General features: G+C 51.7%; 1 protein-coding gene across 1 annotated transcript in view; it reads left to right on the forward strand.

Annotated features, from left to right (window-relative positions):
- RIN3 (Ras and Rab interactor 3) overlaps window positions 1-17,375 on the forward strand; it is a 96,971-nt gene that overhangs the window by 25,632 nt on the left and 53,964 nt on the right. The window contains exon 5 of the mRNA XM_014536449.1: window positions 3,418-3,535. Within this exon, the coding sequence (XP_014391935.1) occupies window positions 3,418-3,535 (118 nt within the window). The remainder of the gene's footprint in view (window positions 1-3,417; window positions 3,536-17,375) is intronic.

Here is a 17,375-nt window from a genome sequence, read left to right on the forward strand (position 1 = left end):
AAAAAAAAAAAGACCGTACCCTTTTATGTAATGATGTTTACTTTGAATTTATATTAGTTCACACAAACACTCCATCCATGCTTTTGTTCCGGCCCTCCGGCCCAGTTTAAGAACCCATTGTGGCCCTCGAGTCAAAAAGTTTGCCCACCCCTGCCTTAGCCGCTCTTTTAACTTGTGGCTCCATATCATCGACTGGACCACTCTCTCTCTCCAGGAAACCCCTCCTTCTTCTTTGCTCTTCTTTGCACAATAAACGCGTGTGGTTCTAGATGGATTCTGGGACTGGGAGCCTGAAGGACAAAGCCCAGCAGCGGGGTGGGGGGTGGAGGCATCTGTGGAGACCCCCTTGTCCCGTGGGGTATGTTCCTGTGCAGTATCTCAGTTACTTCTTCCAACCCTGAGGGCTTTGACTTCCTTCCTTGCTTCTGTGGGTGGTCTTCGGTGTTAGTAACCCCATTTGCAGACCAGAACACTGAGGCTCAGGGAAGCCACGGAATTTCCCAGAACTCGTAGCAGGCTGCTCCCCTGGCTGGTCGCTGACAAGCCCTCATGCAAGCCCCCAGGCCTCTCCTGGTGGATCTGGGCCCATCACCCTCCCTGCACACCAATGTGTCACCAACCAGGGGCTCCTCTGAGCTTCAGGGTCCAGAGGTCTATTGGGGAGAGAGGGGGGCCTGCAGTTCCAACCCCCTTTGAAACTCAGGGCCCATCAGGAGTCACCTGTTAGCTTAAACTCAGGTGCGGTAAAGATGGGCTATTTGTGAACAACAGAAGACACTCCTGTCCTATCACTCAGGAAATTCCAGGGGTTTCTGAAGCTTTGCCAGGAGAGGGGGACAAAGGCCAGATGTATTTTCGTAAATCACCCCCACGCTCGCTCGTTCTCACACACACACCCTCTCCCGTTCCCTTGCTAGTTCCCACTTGGTCCTCTGAGAAAGAGGCAGAGTGACCTCTTTTCTCTGAAAGACCGCGTGCTGCTGGGGTCAGCTCAGAGCAAGGCCAGGTGTGCTGGGAGCCCAGCATCATCCTGGCATCTGGAAGTGAGCCGCCTGCCTGCTGGGTCCCCTGGGGAGGGCTCCCTCCAGGGTGGGCCCCTTTGCAGGCAGCATCCCGCCTGCTCCTCATTTCTGTCCCCGGAAGCCTCCCTCCCATCCTCCTCTGTCCGCTCCGAGTTCTCACGCCCTCTGCATGCTCCAGGAGAGGGGCTGGTAAACGCATTGCGACCCCCGTTCAATGACTAAGGGGTTCTTGGTGTCACTGCTCCCCAGGGGACGGGCACCCGCAGGGAGAGCACAAGCTTCAGGCAAGGGCACCCTCTGGGCTGGGCGGAGGGTAGTGCGGTGCTCGGGATCCAGAAGCTAAGGCCTGAGCTCAGATCCAGGGCCAGCACTTACTCACCTGTGGCCTTGGGCATGATTAATTCTCCGGGTTTCCTTCCCTGTACAATGGGGATAATAATAGCAACCACCCCCATGGCGTTAGTAAGAGAATTAACTGAGACCATGGAATCTAAGGAACTGGACTTAGGGCTTGGGGCGGAGGCAATATGAGTTAGCTGTTACTATCAATAGTAACGATCTATAATAATAAAAGCATAACATGCTAATTAGACCGGATGTCCTTCTGGAGGAAGCCGGGGCTGCGAGGGAATCCCGGGTCCCAGGTGCCAGAGGGAAGCTGGTGCCGGCAGCAGGGGAAGGAAGGCCTACTCTTGTATGAATTTTGTGCACCGGGCCTCTAGTATTATTATAATGCTTCCTTAACAATTATAGCAACATTGTATGAATAACAAAGAAATATGATCATAATAATAGTAACAGTAACCATGGCAGAGAATTTGGAGCATCACTGGGGGCTGGTAGGACAGTGGGCCTCGGTGAGGAAAGGGGGGGAAGGGCCATCTCGGTGGTCCTCCAGAGCCCCTCATGTGTGGGCCACGTCTCAGAGCTGTCCCAGCCCCCTCCCCAGCGCAGCAGAGAATTTGGAGCATCACCAGGGGCTGGTAGGACAGTGGGCCTCGGTGGGAAAAGGGGGGAAGGGCCATCTCGATGGTCCTCCAGAGCCCCTCATGTGTGGGCCACGTCTCAGAGCTGTCCCAGCCCCCTCCCCAGCGCCCCCCACCCATCCTTCACTCTACAACTTTGGCGGGACTCCTGGTCTTCCCAGCTCTAGCCCGGGTGCGTGGAGCCTGACAGAGGGAAGCTTAGACCTGGGTGGGATGTGGAGGGAGGGATGGGGGGCTCAGTGACCAAGTCCTTTCTCAGGGAAGGAAGGAATGACCTTCCTTGGCCGAGGACACCCAGCCCCCCTCCTCGGGGGAGGCTGTGCCCCTGGAGGCTGGGGATATTCTAGAAGGTGTCAATCATCGCCTGGAAGGAGGGCTGAGCTCGGATGGGGCCAGCAGAGGCTAAAAAGGACATTTGAAACCACAGAGTTTGTGAATGAAGCAGGGACCCCTCCCCAGGATGGCTGTGGGAAGTGCAGCCCCTTCATTGAGCAGAAGCTCCGGAGAAGCAGAAGTGGGGGTGGGGATAGGGGCGCTGTAAATGCCAGCTCTGGTTTAGATTCTGGTGACGCTTGGTTACTAGAGAGAGACACATCCCCCAGGCTGAGAGGCAGCGTCTCATTCGACCCCAGCAAACCCCCAGGAGGAGAGAGGACAGGGCCCACCCGGTGCGCCAGGCCCAGACGGGCATTTGCTCAGTCATCACAGCAGCCAGAGGAGAGGGGTCCCGTCAGGACCCGCGAGTGCCTCTGTTTCTTCATCTGTAAAATGGGGAGAACAACACAGCTCACGTCAGAGGGCTATTGATAGGAAGGAGCCAGTGAATGCATGCAAAGTATTGATAACAGTTCCTGTCGCAGAGACAGCTCTATGGTAATTATTAGCTATTTTTATTTCTCTGGGGAAAGTAGTGTGAATTGACCCATATCTGTGATCCCTTCCATCGGCCTCCCCAGGGTGTGACTTGTGGGAACCAGTTAAAATCCAACCTGACTCCCGAACGTTAGAACTTTTCTAAGTGTGGACACTGGACCACCACCCGGGTCAGACTCAGCCGATTCCGGACACACACACCCCCAACCGAACCAGCCTTTCTGAGGTGGGACATGGGACGCTGCAGGTTACACACCCCTTGCCTAACTCTGTCTACAGCACAGAATTCTTTGGGAAACGTCGATTTAGTTGAACCCCGCTCTGTGGGCAAATGAGAAATTGAGACGCAGGAGCCAGGGGTCATGGGCTGGGTAACACGTGGCTCGTTGGCCAGAATCCCCCATTCTCCTGAGAGATGCTTGACTGTCCAGCCTGCCTCCTTGTTTCTGGAACATTCCAGATGACTTCCATCTCTCTGTTGTCCTTCGAACCTCCCCCCACACGTTGGATTCACGCAGCCCCCTTCTCTGTTGCAGACATTCCTGGTGCGCAGGGACAGCTGCTCGAAGCGCCTGGTGCTCTGTGTCCACTTCCCTTCCCTGAACGCGGGCTCGTCCGAGGTGCTCGAGTACACCGTCAAAGAAGAAAAATCGAGTGAGTACCGTCCTTCCGCTCTGGCCTCCGACCACAGCAGCAGATGCTGCAACCCTAACCACAGAACCCCCCCGCAGGCCGGAGGGGTGTAGAGTTAGAATCGGGGGAAGCTCTCAGCGCTGACGGGATTGGCAGGTCAGTGTCAGTTTCCGCTCACTGTGTGGCTGCTTGCTGGCTGGCTTCCTGGAGGCTGCTGTGGAGTTTCCTCCTGTCAGCTCAGGCCGGAGAGAGGCAAGACATGGAGCAGGGACGTCTGGGGCCCTGGGGCCTAGTGACAGCCCAGCACACACTCATGATCTCGGACAAGTCACTGAACCTCTCTGGGCCTCTGTTTTCTCGTCTGTCAAATGGGCACGGTATTCGCCTCCTGCCTGTGCCGCAGGGCCTTCATGAGGGTCAAGTGGGCAGGCGCTTCGAAACACAAAACTCCTGTGTGCGCAGGGCTGCCAGGGGCGGGCTTGCACCTCAATGGGAAAAGGTTTTGGGACCCCCAATCCAGGGTGGGTTTGTTCCGAGACACAATGAGAGCGTTTGGGCTTCCCCCTCCTCTCATGGGCCACACCCTGTATTAAGGGCCCAAAAGCCTGTTAGAAGAATCTGAAGAATATGCCAAGTACCAGCTTAGATCCTCTTATAACTGGATCCAGGGTGTGTGGGCAGCTTTTTACTCTTAGTTAGCAATAGTGACAACAGTTAAAGAAAAGAAAATAGCCCTAGCCGGTTTGGCTCAGTGGATAAAGCATCGGCCTGCCGGCTGAAGGGTCACAGGTTCGATTCCGGTCAAAGGCACGTACCTCGGTTGCCAGCTCAATCCCTGGCCCCAATCAGGGCGCGTGCAGGATGCAACCAGTCAATGTGTCTCTCTCACATTGATGTTTCTCTCTTTCTGTCTCTCCCTCCCCCTCCACTCTCTCTAAAAATTAATGGGAAAATATCCTTGGGTGAAGATTAACCAAAAATAAATAATAATAATAAATAAAATATGTATTAAGTAGTATTATATAAGTATTATAGGTATATAATATACTTAAATAGTATATACTTAAGTAATTTATGTTTATATAACTATTATCTAAATATTTTAAAATATTTATTAAATATTGTGGAATGCTTGTTTCCTAAGAGGCACTTATGCCCGACACTGGGACTATGCCAAGATGAATAAGAGAGCCCTGGCTTCCAGGCTCTCCCCATCTAATAGAGGGTGGGGCGTGGTGGGTGATAAAGACAGATACCCACACCTGCTGTGCAGTGTGACAGGTGTGACTGCAAGGGGACTCCGGGCTGAGGGGCACAGAGGCCACAGATATCGAATGAATTCAAAGAGTCTGGAGGATTTGGCTAGAAATAAATGATAGAGATTCCGTCAACAGGCCAGGCAAAAACCCAGAAATGTTCCAAAGAAGAAAGAAACGTTGAGAATTCTTACAATATAAAGCACATTCTTGAACATTATCGGCCCTGCATTCTTAGCCCTAGGACCGCTCCAGGGCCATTACCGGCTGTCAGGTGACCTGGAGGATGGGTGCCAGGAGGTCTGGTCATGTCCAGTGATCAGGATAATGTCATGTGGTCTGGCGGTGCGAGCCCTTGGGGAGATCATCGGAAGGTTATCTGGAGGTCTGGTATGTGTGCCGATGTATAGCCAGACTTCGATGCAGGACAGGAAAGTTCAAAACATTTACGTTCCAGGCTCGTTAGAACAAGAATAGAATCGCTTCCTCATACCTCAGCCTGCTCGATTCTGGTAATTTAGCAGCTGGTCTACAGTGACTGGGTTTATTTCTTCAGCCGGTTCCTCACAGACCGTGGTGGGAAGGATTTGGGAGGGTGCCAGCAGGAGGGGGCCCAGGCTGGGTCCTGAGGGTGAGAGTAAGAGATAAAGGCTAATTTTCTAGCTCGGGAGTTGGAGGAGAAAGTGAAGGAAGAGGCTGGTTCCCGCTCTTGGGGTCCTTTCTATGGAGACCGGGACTCACGAAGAATGGGTAAAACAGAACTCACTCGTTCGTGTGCTCAACAGATTGTTATTAAGCATCTACTCTGTGTCAGGCCCTGTCCTACCACTGGGGACACAGCAGGAAACAAAACCCAGTCCCTGCCTCTCAGAGCTTAGGTTGGGGTGGAGGGAGGAGACAAGGAAACCATATTAGGTGGCTGTCAGTCAGATGGAGCCAGGCTACCCAGAACGTGGAGGTGGGAAGATCAGCCAGCTGCTGGGATAATGATAAAAAGGCGTAATGGCTTAAGCATAGAAGAGGCTAGTTTCCCGCTCATGTGCACGATTCCTGGTCCGCGGGTAAGGCTCAGGGATCCTGGCTGGTGGAGGCCCTGCCACCTTCAGCACAGCTTCCAGTTTCCCATGGTTGACTCCACCCAATAGGCTGGAAGGGGAAACCGCCTGGAGGAGGCTTGTGGGCGGATTTACCAAGTCCTGGAAGTGTTACCTGTGCTTGCATTCCATTGGCTAGAACCAGTCATGTGACCGTACCTAACTGTAAGGGAGACTGGGAAATGTGGTCCAGACGTGTGTCCAGGCAGAAGCAGAGGGCCTGGATTTTGGTGAACTGCTAGAGTCTAAGGTTACAGAGTGTGTAAGGTTGTTAATTTATATAGCAAACCTCACTGACCTCCCATCCTGCAGTGTCCAGCAGGAAAGAAAGTGTAGGAATCTCAAAGAGGAAAGAAACAACGTCATAGCCTCCCCAGAGCAAATATTTAGCACCCTCTACCGACTGCAGGAGGGGTGAAGTTGTTTGGGGCACCTACTGCTCTCCAAGAACCCTTTCTCTGACGGTCTCAGCAGGTGCCTCTGGGGCTGCAGACACCCTGGGTGCTCTCTTGAGGTCATGGGAGAGGGACAGACATGAGCCTATCTGCTTGTGGACTTGTGTAGTCCTCCCTCTTGATGAGAGTAACCGGGCTTTGGGAACTGACCTAGACACTAGTTAGCTACTACAATCCTTTAGAAACCCAAGGGCCAAATGCACTTTAAATTTTAACACCGACATCAGGAAAGTAGCTGGAAGTGGCGAGTAGTGATGTGCTGAGCCTGTTACACACCAACATGTGCTCTAGAAGTACAAGGGGGGAGCTTGGTTCAAGGTCAGGCTGATCGGGAAGGCTTCTCAGAGGAAGAGGGAATCGGGCTGGACCGATGGAGAGTCTGGAAGTTCTGCTCTTTTCCTTTGACCCGCTGCTTCTTTCCCATCTCTCTGCCCCAGCCTCCAGGGCAATCCCTTCTAGGTGCCTCCAACCCAATCCACCCCCTAGCTGCCCCAGCCTCTTGGAGCTTTATCAGAAAGCATGCACAAGCCTGCCCAATGGGACCAGGACACCGTGTCTGGTGGCATGTCTCATTTCTGATTAGGAGACCAGAGGACAAACCAGGGCACTTAGGGATGGAGGCAGCTTACTTCTCTGGGTTTGCAACTTCCTCCCAGAGCCATGTGGTAGAATCTCAGTTTCCATTTTTTAAAAAATATATTGTTATTGATTTCAGAGAGGAAGGGAGAGGGAGAAGAGATAGAAACATCAATGATGAGAGAGAATCATTGATCGACTGCCTCCTGCACTCCCCCGCACTGGGGACCGAGCCCTCAACCCTGAGCATGTGTCCTGACCGGGAATCGAACCGTGACCTCCTGATGCATAGGTCGATGCTCAACCACTGAGCCATGGCCAGCCAGGCTCATTTTCCGTTTTTAAACTTTTAAAAAGTTCAGCACCCAGCTTTGCTGAATAGACTATCAACACCCAAACCAAAAATCCTTTATGTAACATAACTCTTCTAATCTTGATTCGTGTCCATTCACTGTAACTGCACAGATGTTGTCTGTAGGTTTGTACGTGTTTTGTTTTGCTCTTCCTTTATGTTACTTCACTGCTCCCCATACGTCTGATCCCTGAGGTCTCCCCTGCCCCAAACCCAGACAATAGCAGGAGAGCAGCAGGTAATGGGTATCTTTGCCATGTTGCTTCGCCGAGCCTACCTTTTTCCTTGTCTTCCTGTTCGGTGGTTTCCTCCCCAGCATCGTGCTGGGGCACAGCCTGTGTTGGAACCCCAGGGCTGCTTTTACCACCTGTGTGACTTTGGGCACCAGGCTCCTGCCATGGGAGTGATAGCGGTGCCTCCCCCGGCGGGTGCAGGAAGGAGTTAGTGTGTCTGAAGTGCCTAGGGCCCCAGCCAGTTTGGCTCAGTGGATAGAGCGTCGGCCTGAAGACTGAAAGATCCCAGGTTCGATTCCGGTCAGGGGCACATGCCTGGAGAATCAATGATTCTCTCTCATCATTGATGTTTCTATCTCTCTCCCTCTCCCTTCCTCTCTGAAATCAATAAAAATATATTTTTTAAATAAATAAATAAAGTGCTTAGGACAGGGAGCCTCTCTCCACTTGGTAGATGGGATGCTTCCTGATTCATGAATCGCTCAATAAAGCCAATTAGATCTTTAAAAAAAAAAGATAATAAAGTGCTTAGGATAGTACGGGGAACAATAAAAGTTAGTGTTTGTTAGTGTTGTTGTTGTTGTTAATCCTCCTGCAGGATTAAGCCAAAAGGAGGAGTGGAATGAGCCTACTACACACGTGGTTCCAGGGCTCTGGGTAAGTCCCAGCGTGTACTCGGGGACTACTTTGTGGTCCCTCTTGGGAGAAGGGAGACATTAGCCTCCGAGTCCTCCTGCGGCTGTGGTGGCTGCAGTGAGGGGCAGCCTGAGGAGGAAGTGGGCAGGGAAAGGCCCAGGGCCTAGAACCGGGGCCTTTTGTTGGGATTCCCCACCCAAAGCTGAGGCCAAGGAAGGAGACAAGGGGATCCCCCAAAAGTGGGTGGTCAGTGTCATCTGTGGCCCCGCTCTGCTTGCTCTGAGGGAGAAAGACTCCCCTGGACCACCTCTATGAGTCTGTGTGCTTGGATTGCCTCTGGTCCCTTGTTCAGAGTTTCTTTGCAAAACCCTGAAGCAGTCAGCTCAGACTAGTTATGCCGCAATAACAAACACCCTAAACTACAGTGGCTTGCGCGCAGGTATGTATACACAGAGAGTAGCATGAGTTCTATTTTTCTCTCATGTTACATGTCAGCTGAGGCTCTTTATAAAAAAATCTTCATTCTGCAATTGGGGCTGAAAGATATTGTTATTGATTTCAGAGAGGAAGGGAGAGGGAGAAGAGATAGAAACATCAATGATGAGAGAGAATCATTGATCGACTGCCTCCTGCACTCCCCCGCACTGGGGACCGAGCCCTCAACCCTGAGCATGTGTCCTGACCGGGAATCGAACCGTGACCTCCTGATGCATAGGTCGATGCTCAACCACTGAGCCATGGCCAGCCAGGCTCATTTTCCGTTTTTAAACTTTTAAAAAGTTCAGCACCCAGCTTTGCTGAATAGACTATCAACACCCAAACCAAAAATCCTTTATGTAACATAACTCTTCTAATCTTGATTCGTGTCCATTCACTGTAACTGCACAGATGTTGTCTGTAGGTTTGTACGTGTTTTGTTTTGCTCTTCCTTTATGTTACTTCACTGCTCCCCATACGTCTGATCCCTGAGGTCTCCCCTGCCCCAAACCCAGACAATAGCAGGAGAGCAGCAGGTAATGGGTATCTTTGCCATGTTGCTTCGCCGAGCCTACCGTTTTCCTTGTCTTCCTGTTCGGTGGTTTCCTCCCCAGCATCGTGCTGGGGCACAGCCTGTGTTGGAACCCCAGGGCTGCTTTTACCACCTGTGTGACTTTGGGCACCAGGCTCCTGCCATGGGAGTGATAGCGGTGCCTCCCCCGGCGGGTGCAGGAAGGAGTTAGTGTGTCTGAAGTGCCTAGGGCCCCAGCCAGTTTGGCTCAGTGGATAGAGCGTCGGCCTGAAGACTGAAAGATCCCAGGTTCGATTCCGGTCAGGGGCACATGCCTGGAGAATCAATGATTCTCTCTCATCATTGATGTTTCTATCTCTCTCCCTCTCCCTTCCTCTCTGAAATCAATAAAAATATATTTTTTAAATAAATAAATAAAGTGCTTAGGACAGGGAGCCTCTCTCCACTTGGTAGATGGGATGCTTCCTGATTCATGAATCGCTCAATAAAGCCAATTAGATCTTTAAAAAAAAAAGATAATAAAGTGCTTAGGATAGTACGGGGAACAATAAAAGTTAGTGTTTGTTAGTGTTGTTGTTGTTGTTAATCCTCCTGCAGGATTAAGCCAAAAGGAGGAGTGGAATGAGCCTACTACACACGTGGTTCCAGGGCTCTGGGTAAGTCCCAGCGTGTACTCGGGGACTACTTTGTGGTCCCTCTTGGGAGAAGGGAGACATTAGCCTCCGAGTCCTCCTGCGGCTGTGGTGGCTGCAGTGAGGGGCAGCCTGAGGAGGAAGTGGGCAGGGAAAGGCCCAGGGCCTAGAACCGGGGCCTTTTGTTGGGATTCCCCACCCAAAGCTGAGGCCAAGGAAGGAGACAAGGGGATCCCCCAAAAGTGGGTGGTCAGTGTCATCTGTGGCCCCGCTCTGCTTGCTCTGAGGGAGAAAGACTCCCCTGGACCACCTCTATGAGTCTGTGTGCTTGGATTGCCTCTGGTCCCTTGTTCAGAGTTTCTTTGCAAAACCCTGAAGCAGTCAGCTCAGACTAGTTATGCCGCAATAACAAACACCCTAAACTACAGTGGCTTGCGCGCAGGTATGTATACACAGAGAGTAGCATGAGTTCTATTTTTCTCTCATGTTACATGTCAGCTGAGGCTCTTTATAAAAAAATCTTCATTCTGCAATTGGGGCTGAAAGAGCAGCCCAGGCATGTGCCCTGACTGGGAATCAAACCTTGACCTCCTGGTTCATAGGTCAATGCTCAACTACTGAGCCACACTGGCCGGGCAGGGGCACCTTTTAAACCAAGGAGGGGGAAATTCTAGCTGAATCCTCCTGCAGCAGAGATCTGTATGTATGGCCGGTCAAGAGTGTCCCCCAGAATGACTTTGAAGTCCACACGGGAACACTGCATTGGTGCTCTTGGGTTTGACCCCTTCACCAGCTGACCCATTATCCTAGAGTGATATTTACACCTGCATTTGCACCAAAATGTGTTACGTCAAAAAAAAGGGGGGGGGTGGGTAAGGAACGTTTATTAAAGTCGGGTTGGAATGGAGAAGGCAGCTCTTGCTGTGTTAGCAGGGGCGGTATTGCCTCACGGTGGGTTTGGCGCTCTTGTCAATGCCAGCCTCTTTGGAGAGCATGAGCTTTGGAAAGGCAGGCAGTTCCAGGTCTGTCTCTGTCTTGGTCTCTGTCACCTGACTGCCCGCCTTCCCCCTTGGCCTGGGTCTTAGGGTTAGAAAACCTGGATTTGTATTCGGTTCTGCTGCTTAACTGAAGCAAGTGGTTTGACTTCAGGGCCTCACTGTCATCCACCACAAATGGGTTAATGATGCCTCCAAAGGAACTGTTATGAGAAACTGATAAGAAATCATGTGAACATATCGAAAACCTGGCAGACATGCAAGAGTGAGCTGAATACTGTGGCATGTGTGCATTTGTGAATATATGTAGCTAGCATCCGTGGAGCCCTGGGCTGGCATAAGACCAGATTCTACTCTTAAAAGGCTCACTTGGGTAGCTGAGTAGATTGGGGCAAGAATGGAAGAAACGAGGGAAAGTGCTTTTACAAGTGCTTTGTGGCTCTCATGGGTCCCTGTGTGGAGGCTCGGCTGGTCCTGGGAGGATTACCCCACATCTAGGACTTGTAAGGAGATGTTTCTAGGGGACTTAGCTTTGGGTTGGTTTATTTTTCCCAAAAGGAGAAGTCAGTTGTTACCTCCCAGATTAATTTTGCTCGGGGAGTTTCCAGGCAGCTTCCCCAGGTTGAAGAGTGAGCAGCTTTAGGGTCAGTGTGAGCTTTGCAAAGCCAGGGGTAAGTGCCCATGAATTGGGTTCTAATATGGTTCCCGCGGTAGCTTGCTACATGACTTTAAGCAAGTCACTCAGTGTCTCTGGGCATCCTGACCTCACCCAGCAAGAGATGGATACAAAATGCCCTGGAAATGCAAAAAGTTAAAGATAAAGAGAATCTTAAAAGCAGCAAGAGAAAAGCAGTTAGCTACCTACAAGGGAGCTCCCATTAGACTGTCAGCTGATTTCTCAACAGAAACTTTGCAGGCCAGAAGGGAATGGCAAGAAATATTCAAAGTGATGAAAAGCAAGGACCTACTACCAAGATAACTCTACCCAGAAAAGCTATCATTTAGAATCAAAGGACATATAAAGAGCTTCACAGACAAGAAAAAACTAAAGGAGTTCATCACTATCAGACCAGTATTTCATGAAATGTTAAAGGGTTTTCTTTAAGAAGAAGGGGGAAAAGAGGTAAAAAACTATGAACAATAAAATGGCAATAAATACATATCTATCAACAATTGAATCTAAAAAAAAACAAAATAAATGAACAAGCAGAACAGAAACAGACTCATAGATACAGAGAACATTTTGATGATTGCCAGATGGGAAGGGGTTCAGTGGGGGAGGGGGGGTGAAAATGGTGAAGGGATTAAGAAGTACAAATTGGTAGTTACAGAACAGTCATGGGGATGTAAAGTACAGCACAGGGAACATAGTCAATAATACCCTGAAAACTATGTACGGTGTCAGGTGGGTATGAGGTTTACCACTTAGTGTGTTATGTAATGTCTAATCACTGGGTGTACACCTGAAACTAATATAATGAAAAAATGCCTGGAAGGATAAAGGCCCACACAGAGAAGGTGCTGTTCTTCATTTACTTGACCCAGGCACCTGGATTGTAAAGCCTCGCCACCGCCAAGGAAAATACAGGATGTTCAGTGCCCAGGGAGCCCACCCGGCCTCCTGGGAAGTCCTGTTATTATGCCTGTCCCATCAACTTCTCCTTTCTTCCCAAACTACTTAAAGAAGCAGTCAGAGGTGAGGCCTTCTGGAAAGTTCTGTAGAAATGGACTGGTATCTTTGCAGCTCTTTGTGTCCATCTCCCCTTATCTGTCGAGAATCAATGATTAGTCTGTGCTGCTTTGATCAGCAGTCCTGATCCTGTTACATACCTTTTGTTGTGCTTGTGGCTGTCTTGGCCTTGGTTTGCACGGTGGAAACTTTTAGGGAACTTGCCGGGCAAAACTTCCCCTGCTGGGATGTTCCTTTAATGTAGTCGTTGTTGCCAGCCCAGGCTGCCCTGAGCAGCCCCCAGGGCAGACCCAGTTCCCCCAATAACTAGGCCTTACCCATGCCATTCTATCCAGCCTTCCCCAGTTATTGGGGACCCACTGTGTACCAGGCATAGGTGGGCTTCCATAGAATCCGTCCCTCTGGTCCTCACCACAGCCCTAGGAAGCAGGTGCCAGGACCCCCATTTTAGCTCAGGAAATTGTGCCCAAGGAGGGCACAGTTGAACCGGGGCTGTTAACTCCACTTTCACCTGGGCCAGGTGGTTTCTTAGCAAGTCTTTCATGGTCCGTATGCATGTGGCTCTCCAAATCAGGGGAGGTGGAGGACGCCAGAGAGGGAGGTAGAGCAGTGATCAAATATACCGAAGAACTCCAGACTTACCCTAGCATCAGAGGCCTAAGCTAAGATTACACCCAGGGCTCGATGTGCATTGCAAAGAACCAGAGCTGGACAGAGAGGTGGCAGACAGGGACTGGATGGCTTCAACAGGTGAGGGGGGGTCTCGAGAGTCAGTGAGGTCACCTGAGCTTCAGGTCTCTTAATGATTTTGGCTCTCTTGTTGTTGTTGTCATCAGTATTACAGATGTCCCCCCATCCTCCCCTTTTTCCCACCACCACACAATCCCCGCCCCACCCCGGTCTTCCCCCACTATTGTCTGCGTCCATGGGTTATGCATATATGCATATATGATCTTTGGTTAATCTCTTCCACTCCCCTCCCCACTGACCTCTGTTATTCTGTTCCATGCATCCATGCCTCTGGACCTATTCCGTTCATCAGTTTATTTGGTTGATTAGATTCCACATTTAAGTGAGATCATGTGATGTTTGTCTTTCTCTAACTGACTTATTTCGCTTAGCATAGTAGTCTCCAGGTCCTTCCATGCTGTCGAAAAGGGTGATGGTTCTTGCTCTTAAGGACCATCTCAAAGTGGACTTGTCTCTGAGCTGTGGCTTTGGTGGCATCCGGAGCTGGCTCGTTCCTGCCCGTGAGAGTTCATTGTGCCCCTCTCTCCCCCCGTCAGCCTGGCAGGAGTATTTCCATTATGGAAATTGACAAATGCTGTAAATCAGGGCTTTCTCTCTGGAGAGCCTGTTGCTAACCATGTCCCAGCACCCACTGCTGCTTCCTCGTCTGTAAAATGGACAGTAATGCCCACCTTATGGAACCATTGGGAGGTGACGTATGGGTGAGCGTTTTGCAAACTAAAGCGTGATGTGTGTGTAGAGATGATGTAGGTATTCATATGTTATTATAATTTTTACCTGAAAAGGTATATCTTTGGGAAAAGGGGGGCTGTATCTTTGCAGAAACATGAAATAAATTGAATCAGGGAGAGGTATGACAGGTGTAGTGTAGGCCCCCAGAGAAATCATGGGATGACAGTTAGGTCCTAGATAGAAACACTATTCTGTGGCAGATAAAGGCGGCTATACTTTCACTGACACTCTTCCCATCAGGAGCTGAAGGCTGTGGCCCCTCCCCTTGAATCTGGGTGGCCTGGGACTGCTGTGGCCAATGGAATAAGGTGAAATGATACTATGCCAGGTCTGTGTGCACCTTTTAGGAGAACTGGCAGCCTCTGCTTGGACTCCGGGAGCCTGAGTGGCCATGTAAGAAGTCCAGTGATGGAGCGACCACTGGGAGAGGCTCCAACACTATAGGGAGAGGGAGGGAGTCCCAAGGGGGCCCGGCTGAGGCTAGTCTCCTGCTGTCCTGCCAAGGCGCCGGGTGAAGGCTCTGGACCCTGTGGACTGGAACAGCCCCCACCTGAATACCACCCAGCGACCGAGTCAGTGCCACGAGGAGCAGAAGAGCCTCCCGGCTGAGCTCCGCGGGGGCTTCTGAAACTCGGCGCCTGGCGTGTGGGGTGGGTCATCCTGTGCTGTGGCGGCTGTCCTGCTCACGGTGGGATATTTAGCAGCATCCCTGGCCTCTGCCCACTAGTAGTGTCACCCCCACCCCCAGATGTGACAACCTAAAATATCTCCACACTCCCAGCTGTGCCCTGGGGGCAAATGTGCTCCTGGAGGAGAGCATCACTCAGGGCTCTGCCGCCCAGTGTGGCAGCCACGCGCCGCACGGGGCTGTGGAACCCTTGCGATGTGGTGAGTCTGAATGGAGGTCGCTGTTAGTGTAAAAAACACACCAGATTTGAACACTGAGTGTGAGAAAAGGAACATAAAGCGCCTCATTATGTTTATGGTTCGTTGAAGTGATAATATTTTGGATATCTCGGGTTAAATAGAATATAGGATGGAGATTAATGTCACCTAATTTTCTGTTTACTGTTTCTGATGTGACTGTGAGAACACTGAACATTGCACGTGGAGCCCTCGTCGTATTTCCACTGGGCAGCAGGGCCTAGAGAACAGCAGCCTGTGTGCTGGGTGAGAGCACGGACCGCGGAGTCAGGCTTGCTCACGGTCACGTCCTGGCATCATTGCTCCCCAGCTCTGTGACAGATAGAAAGCCATTTAACCTGTCTGTCTCACAGCTCATAAGTGGCGGTTACTTGCTTCTAGACCTCAGATCGAAGTTCCCAGACTCTGGGGTGGGACAAACTTTGTAAGATCCTGACATTGAAGGTGGGTTGTTTTCTGGGTTATTATGGAACCCAATTCTGGGTTTTTCTTTTTTTAATATATTTTTATTGATTTCAGAGAGCAAGGGAGAGGAAGAGAGAGATAGAAACATCCCTGATAAGAGAGAATCATTGATTGGTCAGAGCTGTTCTCGCCATCAGGAGGTGCCCTGGGCCACCTCCCTTTCCTGTTTCTGCTCCCGAGAGAGTAAAGTGCTTCTTCATGCTGGTACAGGCAAAGGCACCTCCTCGCCCTGCAGTGTGAGCGGAGGGACTGGCTGTCAGTTCCCTGTGGGTGGTTCAGTGCCCGTATAGGACCGGCATGGCGGGTGGGGATGAATGGCAGGCCCCTGCTCTGCATCTCCTCCTCCGCCCTCCCCAGGTTCTTCTCCCAACACCTCCCTGTCTCCTTGCGCTGTATTTAGTCTCTCCTGACACTTGGCAATTCACACATCTGTCTAATGCCTCCCCTTCTGTTTGGCATCGGACCTATAAATAGTTCCCAGGCAGAGTCCTGTCGGCTTGTGGCAGTTTATTCTGTCCTCCTGTTCCTGGACTCAGTCCTCATCTCGGCATCGCTAAATATGGAAGCGGGGAGAGAGGGAGAGAGAGAGAGAGAGAGAGAGAGAGAGAGGCTTTCATGACAGCTGGGACAGGGTGGTGGCAGCTGCTGCAGACGTGACTGCCAACCTGGGGTCGGACCCGTGCTTGTGACAGCTCCGAGGCCATGAGGTGTGTGGTGTGGTCCAGGCAGGTCCTGGGATCGTGGGAAGAAGGCAGGCCTGGCCCCTGCTCTCCGAGAGCTTCATTCAGGGCCAGCAGTGGGCCTGTGAGCGCATCGGGATGGGGTGAGTCATGCTCTCTGGTGGGGTGAGCCCAGCACTGGGGCCTGAGAGAGGGTCCGGGAGTTCTGCCCGGGAGGGCTTCTCCGAGGGGAGCACGGGGCCTGCCCAGTGACGGGGGAGATGTGTGGGAAGATGGGAGGCGTCTCTTTTAGCCAAACAGTGAGGCAGGGACAGGATGAGAGCAAGCCAGGGTGAGGCACGGGGACTCCCTCCCTTCATCCCATGCCCTGCCTGTCTCCTTTACCCCACACCCCACACCTCCTCTCCTGGTCAAAGGCCACCCCCAGGCCATGACTGTGGGTCTAGGGCCAGTTACTTAACCTATCTGAGCCTCTATTTCCTTGCCTGTAGTTGAGGATAATGGATGATTTGAAATATAGAGACTGGTACACAGTAGACATAATAAATGGCAGATGATATTATGATTGCTATTAGTGTTGTTATTAAAGCTTGACAGCAATAACCCACCACTATTCATCAAGAGGCTCAGAGCCCATGCTGGGGAGCTGGGAGGAGGGGAATACAGCAGTCGGAATCTAGATTCCAGAGAGACCAGGGTCAAACTCTGGGAAGCGCCCAGACTCACACTCTCTCACCGCACGATGACACACCTTCTCTGCGCCTCAGTTTCCCCATTTGTGCAGTGGGGGAGGCTGGACCACAGGGGTCTCTCGGGCCCTTTGGTTCTGCTTTCGGTGGTTTCCCGTCCACTGGGAGGGGCATTTGGTGTGGTTGGGTCTCCAGTCTGAGCAAACTCGGGGTGTGGCACGGAACTCAGTAAAAAGCCATTGCTGCCTTTTTCATCCTGAGATTTTTAAGATGTAATCAAGAGGCGACTGCGCTTCATGCCAACCACGACCGGCAACGATGGCCATGACTCATGCCCAGGGCTGCCGTGGACGGCCGCACAGCCATGCTGCCCAGAGAGCCTGGGAGGTGAGCTGAGTGGGGGGTGACACCCAGCTGGGGTTCCACTTGTCAGGTTGCGCGTTTCCGTGCCGGGCAGCCGTCCTCTGGACCAGGAGGCACCCCTCTGCTCCTTGGCCAAACCTGCAACAGGGCGCTGGCAGCACCTAGAAGCGGCTCCCTGCTTGGACCCCTAACCAGGGCGGCCAGCTCCTCCCTGTGCCTTTCCCACCTGCACAGGAGGTCCTGCAGCTGGTCCCGCCCCGGGGCCTGTGGTTGGTGGAGGAGACGGGCAGGGGGTGGGACTTCAGGGCTGGAGGGGGGGTGGGCCTTTGG

This window comes from Myotis brandtii, unplaced genomic scaffold (genome assembly GCF_000412655.1).
Source record: "Myotis brandtii unplaced genomic scaffold, ASM41265v1 scaffold1624, whole genome shotgun sequence".
In the NCBI taxonomy this organism is placed as follows: Eukaryota; Metazoa; Chordata; class Mammalia; order Chiroptera; family Vespertilionidae; genus Myotis; species Myotis brandtii.